Source organism: Oncorhynchus mykiss, chromosome 6, assembly GCF_013265735.2.
Source record: "Oncorhynchus mykiss isolate Arlee chromosome 6, USDA_OmykA_1.1, whole genome shotgun sequence".
Taxonomy (NCBI): Eukaryota; Metazoa; Chordata; class Actinopteri; order Salmoniformes; family Salmonidae; genus Oncorhynchus; species Oncorhynchus mykiss.
Genome location: NC_048570.1, coordinates 92,554,314 through 92,570,302, shown reverse-complemented (window position 1 = coordinate 92,570,302; position 15,989 = coordinate 92,554,314). Strand labels below are relative to the sequence as shown.

At 46.4% G+C, this 15,989-nt stretch overlaps 1 protein-coding gene across 10 annotated transcripts in view; it reads right to left on the bottom strand.

Annotated features, from left to right (window-relative positions):
• The window catches only part of LOC110487142 (C-myc promoter-binding protein), a 147,565-nt gene that overhangs the window by 17,411 nt on the left and 114,165 nt on the right, over positions 1-15,989 (bottom strand). For 4 of the 10 annotated variants that reach the window (XM_036981547.1, XM_036981549.1, XM_036981548.1 and 1 more), the window contains 6 exons: positions 13,858-14,002; positions 11,127-11,255; positions 10,669-10,761; positions 5,264-5,389; positions 4,417-4,572; positions 473-610 (listed from right to left, as the gene is read on the bottom strand). In XM_036981547.1, the coding sequence (XP_036837442.1) occupies positions 473-610; positions 4,417-4,572; positions 5,264-5,389; positions 10,669-10,761; positions 11,127-11,255; positions 13,858-14,002 (787 nt within the window). The remainder of the gene's footprint in view (positions 1-472; positions 611-4,416; positions 4,573-5,263; positions 5,390-10,668; positions 10,762-11,126; positions 11,256-13,857; positions 14,003-15,989) is intronic. The other 6 variants (XM_036981550.1, XM_036981551.1, XM_036981555.1 and 3 more) reach the window with 2 other exon arrangements.

The window sequence follows — 15,989 nt, the reverse complement described above, 5'->3', positions numbered from 1 at the left end:
GGAGGAGACTTTATTATCTCTATCTGTCATGGTCCTTTGAGCAGGAAATAAACAATTATCCTGAAACATGACATGTTCTACACAACATACAGTAAACTGAGTAAAGCACATCTACTATACAGCCATCACCTACCATCTACTATACAGCCATCACCTACCATCTACTATACAGTACAGATTGAGACATCACAACTAGACAATCAATACAAGTCTAAATCGCTAGGTGAGTTCTGATGGATAGTTACAGCAGGCTCACAGCCATCACCTACCATCCAGTACAGATATAGAGCCAAATAAACAAGGCAGAATGTCAAGACAGACACAACTAGACAGGAAATAGTTCTGGGTGATAGATACAACTGACTCACATCCTCCAGCCCTGCACTACAGAGACATCCAATACATCATGGAAGACAGACAGACAGTAAACAGACAATAGATAGATCAGTTATGGATTATAGTTATGGCTCACCTCCTCCTCCTCCTCCTCCACTACTCCCACTGACACCTCCCTCCTCAAGGGCACTGAGATGTCTCCTCCTCAGACTGTTGGTCTCAACCACACCTACCTCATTCAGAGAGGAGCTCAACAGGAGACCTGCTACATGGTCTGGAGAGAGGAGGGGGGGAAGAGACAGGGAGAGGAGGGGGAGGTATGGGGAGAGAAGAGGGAGGAGAGGAGAAGGAGGTATGGAGTGAGGGAGGGAGAAGAGACAGGGAGAGGGAGAGAAGAGAGAGGAGGGGGAGAGGGAGGTAGGGGGAGAGAAGAGAGAGGAGAGGGAGGAAGGGAGGGAGTGAGGGAGGGAGAAGAGACAGGGAGGGGGAGAGAAGAGAGAGGAGATGGAGAGAAGAGAGTGGAGGGGGAGAGAAGAGAGAGGAGGGGGAGAGGGAGGTATGGAGTGAGGGAGGGGGAGAGAAGAGAGAGGAGAGGGAGGTAGGGAGAGATGGAGAAAAGAGAGAGGAGAGGGAAGAAGGGTGGAGGGAGAGTTACGAGAGAGGGAAGTAGGGATTGAAGGGAGGGGGAGGCAGTGAGGGGGAGAGAAAGAGAGGGGGAGAGGGAGGGAGGGGGAGAGAAAGAGAGGGGGAGAGGGAGGCAGTGAGGACATTTACAGTCACTAATAGTTTGTTATTACATGGATCATGGCAGTCGGCAGTTTATGTAAAAACACTTTCCTCTGTTAATCTGAAATCGGCGTAAGGTAAAAATCAAATGTATGTACCTGTGCTGGTTGACCTCTTGGGCTCACAGGCTACATCGTCATAGGGACAGTTAGTTCCAGGTATTTACCTGTGCTGGTTGACCTCTTGGGCTCACAGGCTACATCGTCATAGGGACAGTTAGTTCCAGGTATTTACCTGTGCTGGTTGACCTCTTGGGCTCACAGGCTACATCGTCATAGGGACAGTTATTTCCAGGTATTTACCTGTGCTGGTTGACCTCTTGGGCTCACAGGCTACATCGTCATAGGGACAGTTATTTCCAGGTATTTACCTGTGCTGGTTGACCTCTTGGGCTCACAGGCTACATCGTCATAGGGACAGTTAGTTCCAGGTATTTACCTGTGCTGGTTGACCTCTTGGGCTCACAGGCTACATCGTCATAGGGACAGTTAGTTCCAGGTATTTACCTGTGCTGGTTGACCTCTTGGGCTCACAGGCTACATCGTCATAGGGACAGTTAGTTCCAGGTATTTACCTGTGCTGGTTGACCTCTTGGGCTCACAGGCTACATCGTCATAGGGACAGTTAGTTCCAGGTATTTACCTGTGCTGGTTGACCTCTTGGGCTCACAGGCTACATCGTCATAGGGACAGTTAGTTCCAGGTATTTACCTGTGCTGGTTGAACTCTTGGGCTCACAGGCTACATCGTCATAGGGACAGTTAGTTCCAGGTATTTACCTGTGCTGGTTGACCTCTTGGGCTCACAGGCTACATTGGCATAGGGACAGTTAGTTCCAGGTATTTACCTGTGCTGGTTGACCTCTTGGGCTCACAGGCTACATCGTCATAGGGACAGTTAGTTCCAGGTATTTACCTGTGCTGGTTGACCTCTTGGGCTCACAGGCTACATCGTCATAGGGACAGTTAGTTCCAGGTATTTACCTGTGCTGGTTGACCCCTTGGGCTCACAGGCTACATCGTCATAGGGACAGTTAGTTCCAGGTATTTACCTGTGCTGGTTGACCTCTTGGGCTCACAGGCTACATCGTCATAGGGACAGTTAGTTCCAGGTATTTACCTGTGCTGGTTGACCTCTTGGGCTCACAGGCTACATCGTCATAGGGACAGTTAGTTCCAGGTATTTACCTGTGCTGGTTGACCTCTTGGGCTCACAGGCTGCATCGTCATAGGGACAGTTAGTTCCAGGTATTTACCTGTGCTGGTTGACCTCTTGGGCTCACAGGCTACATCGTCATAGGGACAGTTAGTTCCAGGTATTTACCTGTGCTGGTTGACCTCTTGGGCTCACAGGCTACATTGGCATAGGGACAGTTAGTTCCAGGTATTTACCTGTGCTGGTTGACCTCTTGGGCTCACAGGCTACATCGTCATAGGGACAGTTAGTTCCAGGTATTTACCTGTGCTGGTTGACCTCTTGGGCTCACAGGCTACATCGTCATAGGGACAGTTAGTTCCAGGTATTTACCTGTGCTGGTTGAACTCTTGGGCTCACAGGCTACATCGTCATAGGGACAGTTAGTTCCAGGTATTTACCTGTGCTGGTTGACCTCTTGGGCTCACAGGCTACATTGGCATAGGGACAGTTAGTTCCAGGTATTTACCTGTGCTGGTTGACCTCTTGGGCTCACAGGCTACATCGTCATAGGGACAGTTAGTTCCAGGTATTTACCTGTGCTGGTTGACCTCTTGGGCTCACAGGCTACATCGTCATAGGGACAGTTAGTTCCAGGTATTTACCTGTGCTGGTTGAACTCTTGGGCTCACAGGCTACATCGTCATAGGGACAGTTAGTTCCAGGTATTTACCTGTGCTGGTTGACCTCTTGGGCTCACAGGCTACATCGTCATAGGGACAGTTAGTTCCAGGTATTTACCTGTGCTGGTTGACCTCTTGGGCTCACAGGCTACATCGTCATAGGGACAGTTATTTCCAGGTATTTACCTGTGCTGGTTGAACTCTTGGGCTCACAGGCTACATTGGCATAGGGACAGTTATTTCCAGGTATTTACCTGTGCTGGTTGACCTCTTGGGCTCACAGGCTACATCGTCATAGGGACAGTTAGTTCCAGGTATTTACCTGTGCTGGTTGACCTCTTGGGCTCACAGGCTACATCGTCATAGGGACAGTTAGTTCCAGGTATTTACCTGTGCTGGTTGACCTCTTGGGCTCACAGGCTACATCGTCATAGGGACAGTTAGTTCCAGGTATTTACCTGTGCTGGTTGAACTCTTGGGCTCACAGGCTACATCGTCATAGGGACAGTTAGTTCCAGGTATTTACCTGTGCTGGTTGACCTCTTGGGCTCACAGGCTACATCGTCATAGGGACAGTTAGTTCCAGGTATTTACCTGTGCTGGTTGACCTCTTGGGCTCACAGGCTACATCGTCATAGGGACAGTTATTTCCAGGTATTTACCTGTGCTGGTTGAACTCTTGGGCTCACAGGCTACATTGGCATAGGGACAGTTAGTTCCAGGTATTTACCTGTGCTGGTTGACCTCTTGGGCTCACAGTCTACATCGTCATAGGGACAGTTAGTTCCAGGTATTTACCTGTGCTGGTTGACCTCTTGGGCTCACAGGCTACATCGTCATAGGGACAGTTAGTTCCAGGTATTTACCTGTGCTGGTTGAACTCTTGGGCTCACAGGCTACATCGTCATAGGGACAGTTAGTTCCAGGTATTTACCTGTGCTGGTTGACCTCTTGGGCTCACAGGCTACATCGTCATAGGGACAGTTAGTTCCAGGTATTTACCTGTGCTGGTTGACCTCTTGGGCTCACAGGCTACATCGTCATAGGGACAGTTAGTTCCAGGTATTTACCTGTGCTGGTTGACCTCTTGGGCTCACAGTCTACATCGTCATAGGGACAGTTAGTTCCAGGTATTTACCTGTGCTGGTTGACCTCTTGGGCTCACAGGCTACATCGTCATAGGGACAGTTAGTTCCAGGTATTTACCTGTGCTGGTTGACCTCTTGGGCTCACAGTCTACATCGTCATAGGGACAGTTAGTTCCAGGTATTTACCTGTGCTGGTTGACCTCTTGGGCTCACAGGCTACATCGTCATAGGGACAGTTAGTTCCAGGTATTTACCTGTGCTGGTTGACCTCTTGGGCTCACAGGCTACATCGTCATAGGGACAGTTAGTTCCAGGTATTTACCTGTGCTGGTTGAACTCTTGGGCTCACAGCCTACATCGTCATAGGGACAGTTAGTTCCAGGTATTTACCTGTGCTGGTTGACCTCTTGGGCTCACAGGCTACATCGGCATAGGAACAGTTGCCGCGGACGATGCCGGAATTATGCCGCTTGAATGGACCGTTGACCTCTGGGAAGTCCTGTTGAGGGAGACAGTCTCCACTGCTCTTAGCAGTGCTCTCCGACACTGGACACACACACACACACACACACACACACACACACACACACAATTAGTACAACCACACCATCAAATACAACTGAGAAAATAACATCAAAGAATGTACATGCATCAAGTCATCAAGCCCTTAATGTTGAGATAACAGATCAGATACAGCACTGTGGGACAGACAGAGAGACAGACAGGCAGACAGACAGACAGACAGACAGACAGACAGACAGACAGACCATTACACCAGGGACAGACAGACAGACAGTGTAAACCTCCAGAGAGACTCTGAATATATGATGTTGACAGCACTGTGGGACAGACAGACAGACAGTATAAACCTCCAGGGAGACTCTGAATATGTGATGTTGACAGCACTGTGGGACAGACAGACAGACAGTGTAAACCTCCAGGGAGACTCTGAATATGTGATGTTGACAGCACTGTGGGACAGACAGACAGACAGACAGACAGACAGACAGACAGACAGACAGACAGACAGACAGACAGACCATTACACCAGGGACAGACAGACAGACAGTGTAAACCTCCAAGGAGACTCTGAATATATGATGTTGACAGCACTGTGGGACAGACAGACAGTATAAACCCCCACCAGGGGGCAGCAGAGTGCAGCCTGCTCTATCTATAACATCCTCTCAGCAGGGGACATCTGACAGAATATCTACAACTCCATAGCAACACTCACAGGAGCTGCAGTCACTCTCCTTCTTGTTGTCCTTGTCCTGGGTGCTGTCCCTGTCCAGAGGGCTGGGCTCTCCTCTACGTACCTCTTCTTTAGAGAGGGAGTTATACCCCAGGTCTGACTGCTCACCTGGAGGAAGGAGGGAAGGAGATAGTTTTGTGCACTTCTAACCAGAACTGGCTACTCCAAGATACACCTCATTCCTCATTTAAATCATATTTAATTGAAGTTTTATGGTAGTCAATCTTGATTTCTCTCTGTCTCATTTTCCCTCACATTTCTTAAAGCTCACATTCACTCTCGTCTCTCAATTTCTAACTGCAAAAAGAAAGAAAGAAAGAAAGAAAGAGGGAGAGAGAGAGACAGACAGAGAGACAGAGAGAGAGAGAGAGAGAGAGAGAGACAGAGAGAGAGAGAGAGAGAGAGAGAGACAGAGAGACAGAGAGAGAGACAGAGAGAGAGAGAGAGAGAGAGAGACAGAGAGAGAGACAGACAGAGAGACAGAGAGAGAGAGAGAGAGAGAGAGAGACAGAGAGAGAGACAGAGAGAGAGAGAGAGAGAGAGAGAGAGAGACAGAGAGAGAGAGAGAGAGAGAGAGAGAGACAGAGAGACAGAGAGAGAGACAGAGAGAGAGAGAGAGAGAGAGAGAGACAGAGAGAGAGACAGAGAGAGAGAGAGAGAGACAGAGAGAGAGAGAGAGAGACAGAGAGAGAGAGAGAGAGAGAGAGAGACAGAGAGAGAGACAGAGAGAGAGAGAGGGAGAAAGAGGGAGAAAGAGAGAGAACATTAGTCTCTCCTGGCCATCAGCTGTCTGATCTGCTGTCTGAGTCTTTCATCTCTCCCATGATCCTCCCTGCCTGCCTCTCCGTCGTCTGTGAATAAAACATGAATCTTTCCCCTGACCGGGCTCGTATAAATCTATACCGAACAAGATGCAACAAGATTTTACTGAGTTACAGTTCATATAAGAAAATCAGTCAATTGAAATAAATAAATGAGGTCCTAATCTTCGGTTTTCACATGACTGGGAATAGAGATATGCATCTGCTGGTCACAGATTCCATAAAAAAACGTTTGCCTCACAATGGGCCTTAGGATCTCCTCACGGTATTTCTGTGCATACAAATTGCCATCGATAAAATGCAATTGTGTTAGTTTTCCGTAGCTTAAGCCTGCCCATACCATAACCTCACCTCCACCATGGGGGAACTCTATTCACCACGTTGACATCAGCTAAATGCTCGCCCACACAACACCATACACGTGGTCTGCGGTTGAAAGGCCGGTTGGACGTACTGACAAATTGTCTAAAATGACGTTGGAGGTGGCTTATGGTAGAGAAATGAACATTCAATTCTCTGGCAACAGCTCTGGTGGACATTCTTGCAGTCTGCATGCCAATTGCATTCTCCCTCAACTTGAGACATCTGTGGCATTGGTTTGAGTGACAAAACGGCACATTTTAGAGTGGCCTTTTATTGTCCCCAGCACAAGGTGCACCTGTGTAATGATTACGCTGTTTAGTCAGAGAAATAAGCTTTTGGTGCCTATGGAACATTTCTGGGATCTTTTATTTCAGCTCATGAAATTGTGTACAGTGTACATCTCTATGTATCTCTCTCTCTCTCTGTGTCTGTCTCTCTCTACGATAAGATGACAACCTAACTCCCTTAACAACAAGACACTACACTCAACCCTCAAGACTGCCCTACAGAACTACAACACAGAACCTCTGCTTTCAAAGACTTCTGGAGTGTAGTCATCTGTATTATCTAAACCAGGGGTGTCAAACATACAGACTGGCCAGCGAACCCATTCAATGGCCAGCGAACCCATTCAATGGCCAGCGAACCCATTCAATGGCCAGCGAACCCATTCAATGGCCAGCGAACCCATTCAATGGCCAGCGAACCCATTCAATGGCCAGCGAACCCATTCAATGGCCAGCGAACCCATTCAATGACCAGCGAACCCATTCAATGGCCAGCGAACCCATTCAATGGCCAGCGAACCCATTCAATGGCCAGCGAACCCATTCAATGGCCAGCGAACCCATTCAATGGCCAGCGAACCCATTCAATGGCCAGCGAACCCATTCAATGGCCAGCGAACCCATTCAATGACCAGCGAACCCATTCAATGGCCAGCGAACCCATTCAATGGCCAGCGAACCCATTCAATGACCAGCGAACCCATTCAATGACCAGCGAACCCATTCAATGACCAGCGAACCCATTCAATGACCAGCGAACCCATTCAATGGCCAGCGAACCCATTCAATGACCAGCGAACCCATTCAATGACCAGCGAACCCATTCAATGACCAGCGAACCCATTCAATGACCAGCGAACCCATTCAATGACCAGCGAACCCATTCAATGGCCAGCGAACCCATTCAATGACCAGCGAACCCATTCAATGACCAGCGAACCCATTCAATGACCAGCGAACCCATTCAATGACCAGCGAACCCATTCAATGGCCAGCGAACCCATTCAATGGCCAGCGAACCCATTCAATGGCCAGCGAACCCATTCAATGGCCAGCGAACCCATTCAATGGCCAGCGAACCCATTCAATGGCCAGCGAACCCATTCAATGACCAGCGAACCCATTCAATGACCAGCGAACCCATTCAATGACCAGCGAACCCATTCAATGACCAGCGAACCCATTCAATGACCAGCGAACCCATTCAATGACCAGCGAACCCATTCAATGGCCAGCGAACCCATTCAATGGCCAGCGAACCCATTCAATGACCAGCGAACCCATTCAATGACCAGCGAACCCATTCAATGACCAGCGAACCCATTCAATGACCAGCGAACCCATTCAATGACCAGCGAACCCATTCAATGACCAGCGAACCCATTCAATGACCAGCGAACCCATTCAATGACCAGCGATGGATATGGAACTATTTTCTTGTAAATGTTGAGGAATTTTTTTTTTTATACCAATTTTAATTGCAACCCTCCCGGACATCGACGAAGACCAAAATGAGTTTGACACCCCTGATCTAAAACCATTCATTATAATCCCAAATGAAAGTCCTTCATCCTTGGAAGTTGTTCTGTAATTGCTACATTGTTAACTGTGGCTTTCAAAGTGAAGGAGAGGAAAACCTCAAAAAAAGAGACAGATGAGTAAAAAGGAGGAGTGCAGACGAAGAGAGACGACACAGTAGAGGAGGTGAAGAGTGGACAGAGAGAGAGAGAGAAGGAGAGACAGAACTAGAGATGACACAGTAGAGGAGGTGAAGAGTGGACAGAGAGAGAGAGAGAAGGAGAGACAGAACTAGAGATGACACAGTAGAGGAGGTGAAGAGTGGACAGAGAGAGAGAGAAGGAGAGACAGAACTAGAGATGACACAGTAGAGGAGGTGAAGAGTGGACAGAGAGAGAGAGAAGGAGAGACAGAACTAGAGATGACACAGTAGAGGAGGTGAAGAGTGGACAGAGAGAGAGAGAAGGAGACAGAACTAGAGACAGAACTAGACATAGAGACAGAACTAGACATAGAGACAGAACTAGAGACAGAACTAGACATAGAGACAGAACTAGACATAGAGACAGAACTAGAGATAGAGACAGAACTAGACATAGAGACAGAACTAGAGACAGAACTAGACATAGAGACAGAACTAGAGACAGAACTAGACATAGAGACAGAACTAGATATAGAGACAGAACTAGACATAGAGACAGAACTAGACATAGAGACAGAACTAGAGACAGAACTAGACATAGAGACAGAACTAGACATAGAGACAGAACTAGACATAGAGACAGAACTAGACATAGAGACAGAACTAGACATAGAGACAGAACTAGACATAGAGACAGAACTAGACATAGAGACAGAACTAGAGACAGAACTAGACATATAGACAGAACTAGAGACAGAACTAGACATAGAGACAGAACTAGAGACAGAACTAGACATAGAGACAGAACTAGAGACAGAACTAGACATAGAGACAGAACTAGAGACAGAACTAGACATAGAGACATAACTAGAGACAGAACTAGACATAGAGACAGAACTAGAGACAGAACTAGACATAGAGACAGAACTAGAGACAGAACTAGACATAGAGACAGAACTAGAGACAGAACTAGACATAGAGACAGAACTAGAGACAGAACTAGACATAGAGACAGAACTAGAGACAGAACTAGACATAGAGACAGAACTAGACATAGAGACAGAACTAGACATAGAGACAGAACTAGAGACAGAACTAGACATAGAGACAGAACTAGACATAGAGACAGAACTAGAGACAGAACTAGACATAGAGACAGAACTAGAGACAGAACTAGACATAGAGACAGAACTAGAGACAGAACTAGACATAGAGACAGAACTAGACATAGAGACAGAACTAGACATAGAGACAGAACTAGACATAGAGACAGAACTAGAGACAGAACTAGACATAGAGACAGAACTAGACATAGAGACAGAACTAGAGACAGAACTAGACATAGAGACAGAACTAGATATAGAGACATAACTAGACATAGAGACAGAACTAGACATAGAGACAGAACTAGATATAGAGACAGAACTAGACATAGAGACAGAACTAGAGACAGAACTAGACATAGAGACAGAACTAGACATAGAGACAGAACTAGACATAGAGACAGAACTAGACATAGAGACAGAACTAGACATAGAGACAGAACTAGAGACAGAACTAGACATAGAGACAGAACTAGACATAGAGACAGAACTAGACATAGAGACAGAACTAGACATAGAGAGAACTAGACATAGAGACAGAACTAGAGACATAGAGACAGAACTAGAGACATAACTAGATATAGAGACAGAACTAGACAGAGACAGAACTAGAGACAGAACTAGAGACAGAACTAGACATAGAGACAGAACTAGACATAGAGACAGAACTAGAGACATAACTAGACATAGAGACAGAACTAGACATAGAGACAGAACTAGAGACAGAACTAGACAGAGACAGAACTAGACAGAGACAGAACTAGAGACATAGAGACAGAACTAGAGACATAGAGACAGAACTAGACATAGAGACAGAACTAGACAGAGACAGAACTAGAGACATAACTAAACAGAGACAGAACTAGACATAGAGACAGAACTAGAGACAGAACTAGAGATAGAACTAGACATAGAGACAGAACTAGACAGAGACAGAACTAGAGACAGAACTAGACATAGAGATAGAACTAGATATAGAGCGAGCCAAAGAGAAAGATAGCCGGAGAGAGAGGGTCAGATAATGAGGGCCAGAGAGAGAGGGCCAGAGAAAGAGAGGTAGAGGGGGAAACAGAGATTGAGGTAGAGAGACACTGAGAAAGGGGCAGCGTATCAGGGAGAGGTATAGTGAAAGAAAGAGAGTTCATAGATTTACCTGAGTGGCGGGGGGAGTGGAGGTCAGAACCCCCCCAGTGTGAGTGACCCGACCGGGTGTCCGACCCCACACCGCCCCAGTCCCCGCGGCTGACTGCATGCACGGGCACACACAGCACAGGCACAGGCAGGGAGGGACGGACGGAGTGGGCAGGTAGGTAAGGAGACAGCAGAGCAACCACAGTGAAGGAGGAAAAACACGGAGACAACAAGCCATGAAAGAAGAGAGGAAGAAAGGAAGGATGTAAGGAAGGATGTAAGGATGTAAGGAGCAGGCAGAGAAAGGAAGAGGGAGAGAGCAGGGAGGAGGTAGAGGGAGGCCGTGTAGAACCAATGAGAGAGGAGGGAGGCGGTGGAGGGAGGCCGTGTGGAACCAATGAGAGAGGAGAAAAAAAGGACGTGTCAGACTGAGAAAAGGCGTAGTAAGATGGCCTAGTCGGCAGCCATTTTGGGGTGTACCTGTGCTACGCCTATCGTCAGTGGGGTCTACTTTGATGGAGTCAGGGGCGTAGGGGCCCTGCTCGGCCGTGTTCGTGTCGGCAGAGCTATCCAGGCTGCCGTGACTCACAGCGTCCAGGTCGCTGCCATCTGCTCCAAAGACAACAAGGCATTAAGAGAAACTTGGACACCATTTTGGCTCCTCAAAAACAAGGTGTTAAAACCTGTTGTGACAGTATTTTCATAATTAAAAAAAAAAAAAAACGTTCCCGTAGTAAACAGGAAATTTTGTCAGGACCAGATGCTAGAATATGCATGAAATTGACAGCTTAGGATAGAAAACACTCTAACGTTTCCAAAACTGTAAAGATATTGTCTGTGCGCTGCGTTCCAATGAGTCCCTATATGGCTTTGAATGTACCATCAACCAGATTACGCTTTCTCCGTATTCCCCAAGGTGTCTACGGCATTGTGACGTAGTTTTACGCATTTATGTTGAAGAATAGCCGTAGGTGGCTACATTGTAAGTGGTCACCTGATGCACCCAGAGAGATTCTCGAGTAAAATACAGAGGTAGCCATTACTCCAATCGGTCCTACTGAAAAACCAATTGTCCCGATGGATATATTATCGAATAGATATTTGAAAAACACCTTGAGGATGGATTATAAACAACGTTTGCCATGTTTCTGTCGATATTATGGAGCTAATTTGGAATATTTTTCGACGTTTTAGTGACTGCAATTTCCGGGCGATTTCTCAGCCAAATGTGAAGAACAAACGGAGCTATTTCGCCTACAAAAATAATATTTTTGGAAAAAAGGAACATTTGCTATCTAACTGGGAGTCTCGTGAGTGAAAACATCCGAAGCTCAAAGGTAAACGATTTAATTTGATTGCTTTTCTGATTTCGGTGACCAAGTTACCTGCTGCTAGCTGGACAAAATGCAATGCTAGGCTATCGATAAACTTACACAAATGCTTGTCTAGCTTGTCTGGCTGTAAAGCATATTCTGAAAATGACCGGGTGATTAACAAAAGGCTAAGCTGTGTCTCAATATATTTCATTTGTGATTTTCATGAATAGGAATATTTTCTAGGGATATTTATGTCCGTTGCGTTATGCTAACTAGTGTCAGGCGATGATCACGCTCCCGCATGCGGGATGGGGAGTCAGTATTACTAAGGGGTGAATTACTTTTTCTGTGATGGTTCTTCAGCGAGGAATATGTAGCCTAAATCAATTTGTCTGTGAGGGATTGGAACTTTCTGTGAAAACCAAAAGGATGTGAGGGATGTGTGAAAGGATGTGAGGGATGTGTGAAAGGATGTGAGGGATGTGTGTGAAAGTATGTGAGGGATGTGTGAAAGGATGTGAGGGATGTGTGTGAAAGTATGTGAGGGATGTGTGAAAGGATGTGAGGGATGTGTGAAAGGATGTGAGGGATGTGTGAAAGGATGTGAGGGATGTGTGTGAAGTGAGTGAACTCCTCTACAGGTGTCTGTGCAGCGCAGCAAGGAGTGATCCACGGCCTGGATGTCAACACAAAATGGGGCCGTCTGGCTTTAGACCAACTTAAATATTATGGACTGTACAGTGTGTGTGTGTCAAGACATCTTTAACCCAGATCCTAGTGGGCCACAGTGAATTGAAGCAACAGGGTTTTATAGGTCCCTAGAGGACTACAGTGTTTTATAGGTCACTAGAGGACTACAGTGTTTTACAGGTAACTAGAGGACTACAGTGTTTTATAGGTCACTAGAGGACTACAGTGTTTTACAGGTCACTAGAGGACTACAGTGTTTTATAGGTCACTAGAGGACTACAGTGTTTCATAGGTCACTAGAGTACTACAGTGTTTTACTGGAGGTGCTGGTGCCAGTACAATACAATACAACACAACACAATACAGTACAATACAATACAGTACAATACAATACAACACAACACAATACAGTACAATACAATACAGTACAATACAATACAACACAACACAATACAGTACAATACAATACAGTACAATACAATACAACACAACACAATACAGTACAATACAATACAGTACAATACAATACAATACAACACAACACAATACAATACAGTACAATACAATACAACACAATACAGTACAATACAACACAATACAATACAACACAACACAATACAGTACAATACAATACAGTACAATACAATACAACACAACACAATACAGTACAAGTTCACTGCAAATGGTGAGAAGATTGAGGAACTTTTGAGTTCTAAGTTTTGCCAGACAGCACCACACAGCACCACACAGCACCACGCAGCACCACGCAGCACCAGACAGCACCACACAGCACCACACAGCACCAGACAGCACCACACAGAACCACACAGCACCACACAGCACCACACCTCAAAGGGTGTGCAGGGGCAGTGTATATTTCATGCATTGTGATCTGAAGGGTTCTACTGAATCTGTTCTATCCAATGTGATGAATGATGTATGGCGGTATGTATGTAATATGTGTTAGAAACGACAGACACCTCTCTCACATTGTTCTTTCAGACACATCCACTATTACACTGACGCGTAGCATCAGATCCAAACCAACACATTTCATAAAGAAGCATGCACAGCCGTCTTGGTCTTGTCAGACAAATCAGCAACCTCACAATAACATCACAACGTGTTAAGTTCACAGCACTTTACAAATCACAGCCTAACCCCGGCGCTCTGAGAGAAGGAGCGCGGTGCATCGTCATGGTTACCTGACAGAGGGCTCTGAGTGGGTGGAGGCTGCTGTTTGCGTAGCGCCTGTCTGAACTGAGCCACACCCATAACCACGTTCCTCAGCTTCATCCACATGAAGTAACCTCCTCTGGTACTGGAGGGCCAGGTAGACTCTAACACCGCCTGGAAGAGGAGGAGAGGAGAGGGAGGAGGGGGAGAGGAGGAGGAGGAAAGGGGGAGGAGGAGGGGGAGCAGAGGGGGAGAGGAGGAGAGGGGGAGAGCAGGAGGAGAGGAGGAGGAGGAAGAGGAGGAGGAAGGGGAGTAGAAGGAGGAGGAAAGGGGGAGGAGGAAGAGGAGTGGAGGGAGAAAGAAGCAATAATTATGAACTCATTGATATAGGCTACACGTCCTTACTCACACACACACTCACTGATATAGGCTACACGTCCTAACTCACAAACACACTCACTGATATAGGCTACACGTCCTTACTCACACACACACTCACTGATATAGGCTACACGTCCTTACTCACACACACACTCACTGATATAGGCTACACGTCCTAACTCACAAACACACTCACTGATATAGGCTGTAAATGGTAAAACTCCTGGTAACACCGGTGGTAATACTGGTGGTAATACTGGTGGTAAACTCCTGGTAATACTCCTGGTAATACTCCTGGTAATACTGGTGGTAAACTACTGGTAATACTCCTGGTGGTGATACTCCTGGTGATACTGGTGGTAATACTGGTGGTAATACTGGTGGTAATACTCCTGGTAATACTGGTGGTAATACTGGTGGTAATACTCCTGGTGATCCTGGTGGTAATACTCCTGGTAATAATGGTGGTAATACTCCTGGTAATACTGGTGGTAATACTGGTGGTAATACTGGTGGTAATACTGGTGGTTATACTGGTGGTTATACTCCTGGTAATACTGGTGGTAATACTGGTGGTAATACTCCTGGTGATCCTGGTGGTAATACTCCTGGTAATACTGGTGGTAATACTGGTGGTAATAATCCTGGTAATACTGGTGGTTATACTCCTGGTAATACTGGTGGTAATACTGGTGGTTATACTCCTGGTAATACTCCTGGTAATACCGGTGGTAATACTCCTGGTAATACTGGTGGTAATACTCCTGGTAATACTGGTGGTAATACTCCTGGTAATACTCCTGGTAATATTGGTGGAAATACCGGTGGTAATACTCCTGGTGATACTGGTGGTAATACTCCTGGTGATACTGGTGGTAATACTGGTGGTAATACTCCTGGTGATACTGGTGGTAATACTCCTGGTAATACTGGTGGTAATACTCCTGGTGATACTGGTGGTAATACTGGTGGTAATACTCCTGGTGATACTGGTGGTAATACTCCTGGTAATACTGGTGGTAATACTCCTGGTGATACTGGTGGTAATACTCCTGGTGGTACTGGTGGTAATACTCCTGGTAATACTGGTGGTAATACTCCTGGTAATACTGGTGGTAATACTGGTGGTAATACTCCTGGTAATACTCCTGGTGATACTGGTGGTAATACTGGTGGTAATACTCCTGGTGATACTGGTGGTAATACTCCTGGTAATACTGGTGGTAATACTGGTGGTAATACTCCTGGTGATACTGGTGGTAATACTCCTGGTAATACTGGTGGTAATACTGGTGGTAATACTCCTGGTGATACTGGTGGTAATACTGATGGTAATACTGGTGGTAATACTCCTGGTAATACTGGTGGTAATACTGGTGGTAATACTCCTGGTAATACTGGTGGTAATACTGGTGGTAATACTGATGGTAATACTCCTGGTAATACTGGTGGTAATACTCCAGGCTAATATACCTTCCTCACCGACAGACCAGGCTAATATACCTTCCTCACCGACAGACCAGGCTAATATACCTTCCTCACCGACAGACCAGGCTAATATACCTTCCTCACCGACAGACCAGGCTAATATACCTTCCTCACCGACAGACCAGGCTAATATACCTTCCTCACCGACAGACCAGGCTAATATACCTTCCTCACCGACAGACCAGGCTAATATACCTTCCTCACCGACAGACCAGGCTAATATAACTTCCTCACTGACAGACCAGGCTAATATACCTTCCTCACCGACAGACCAGGCTAATATACCTTCCTC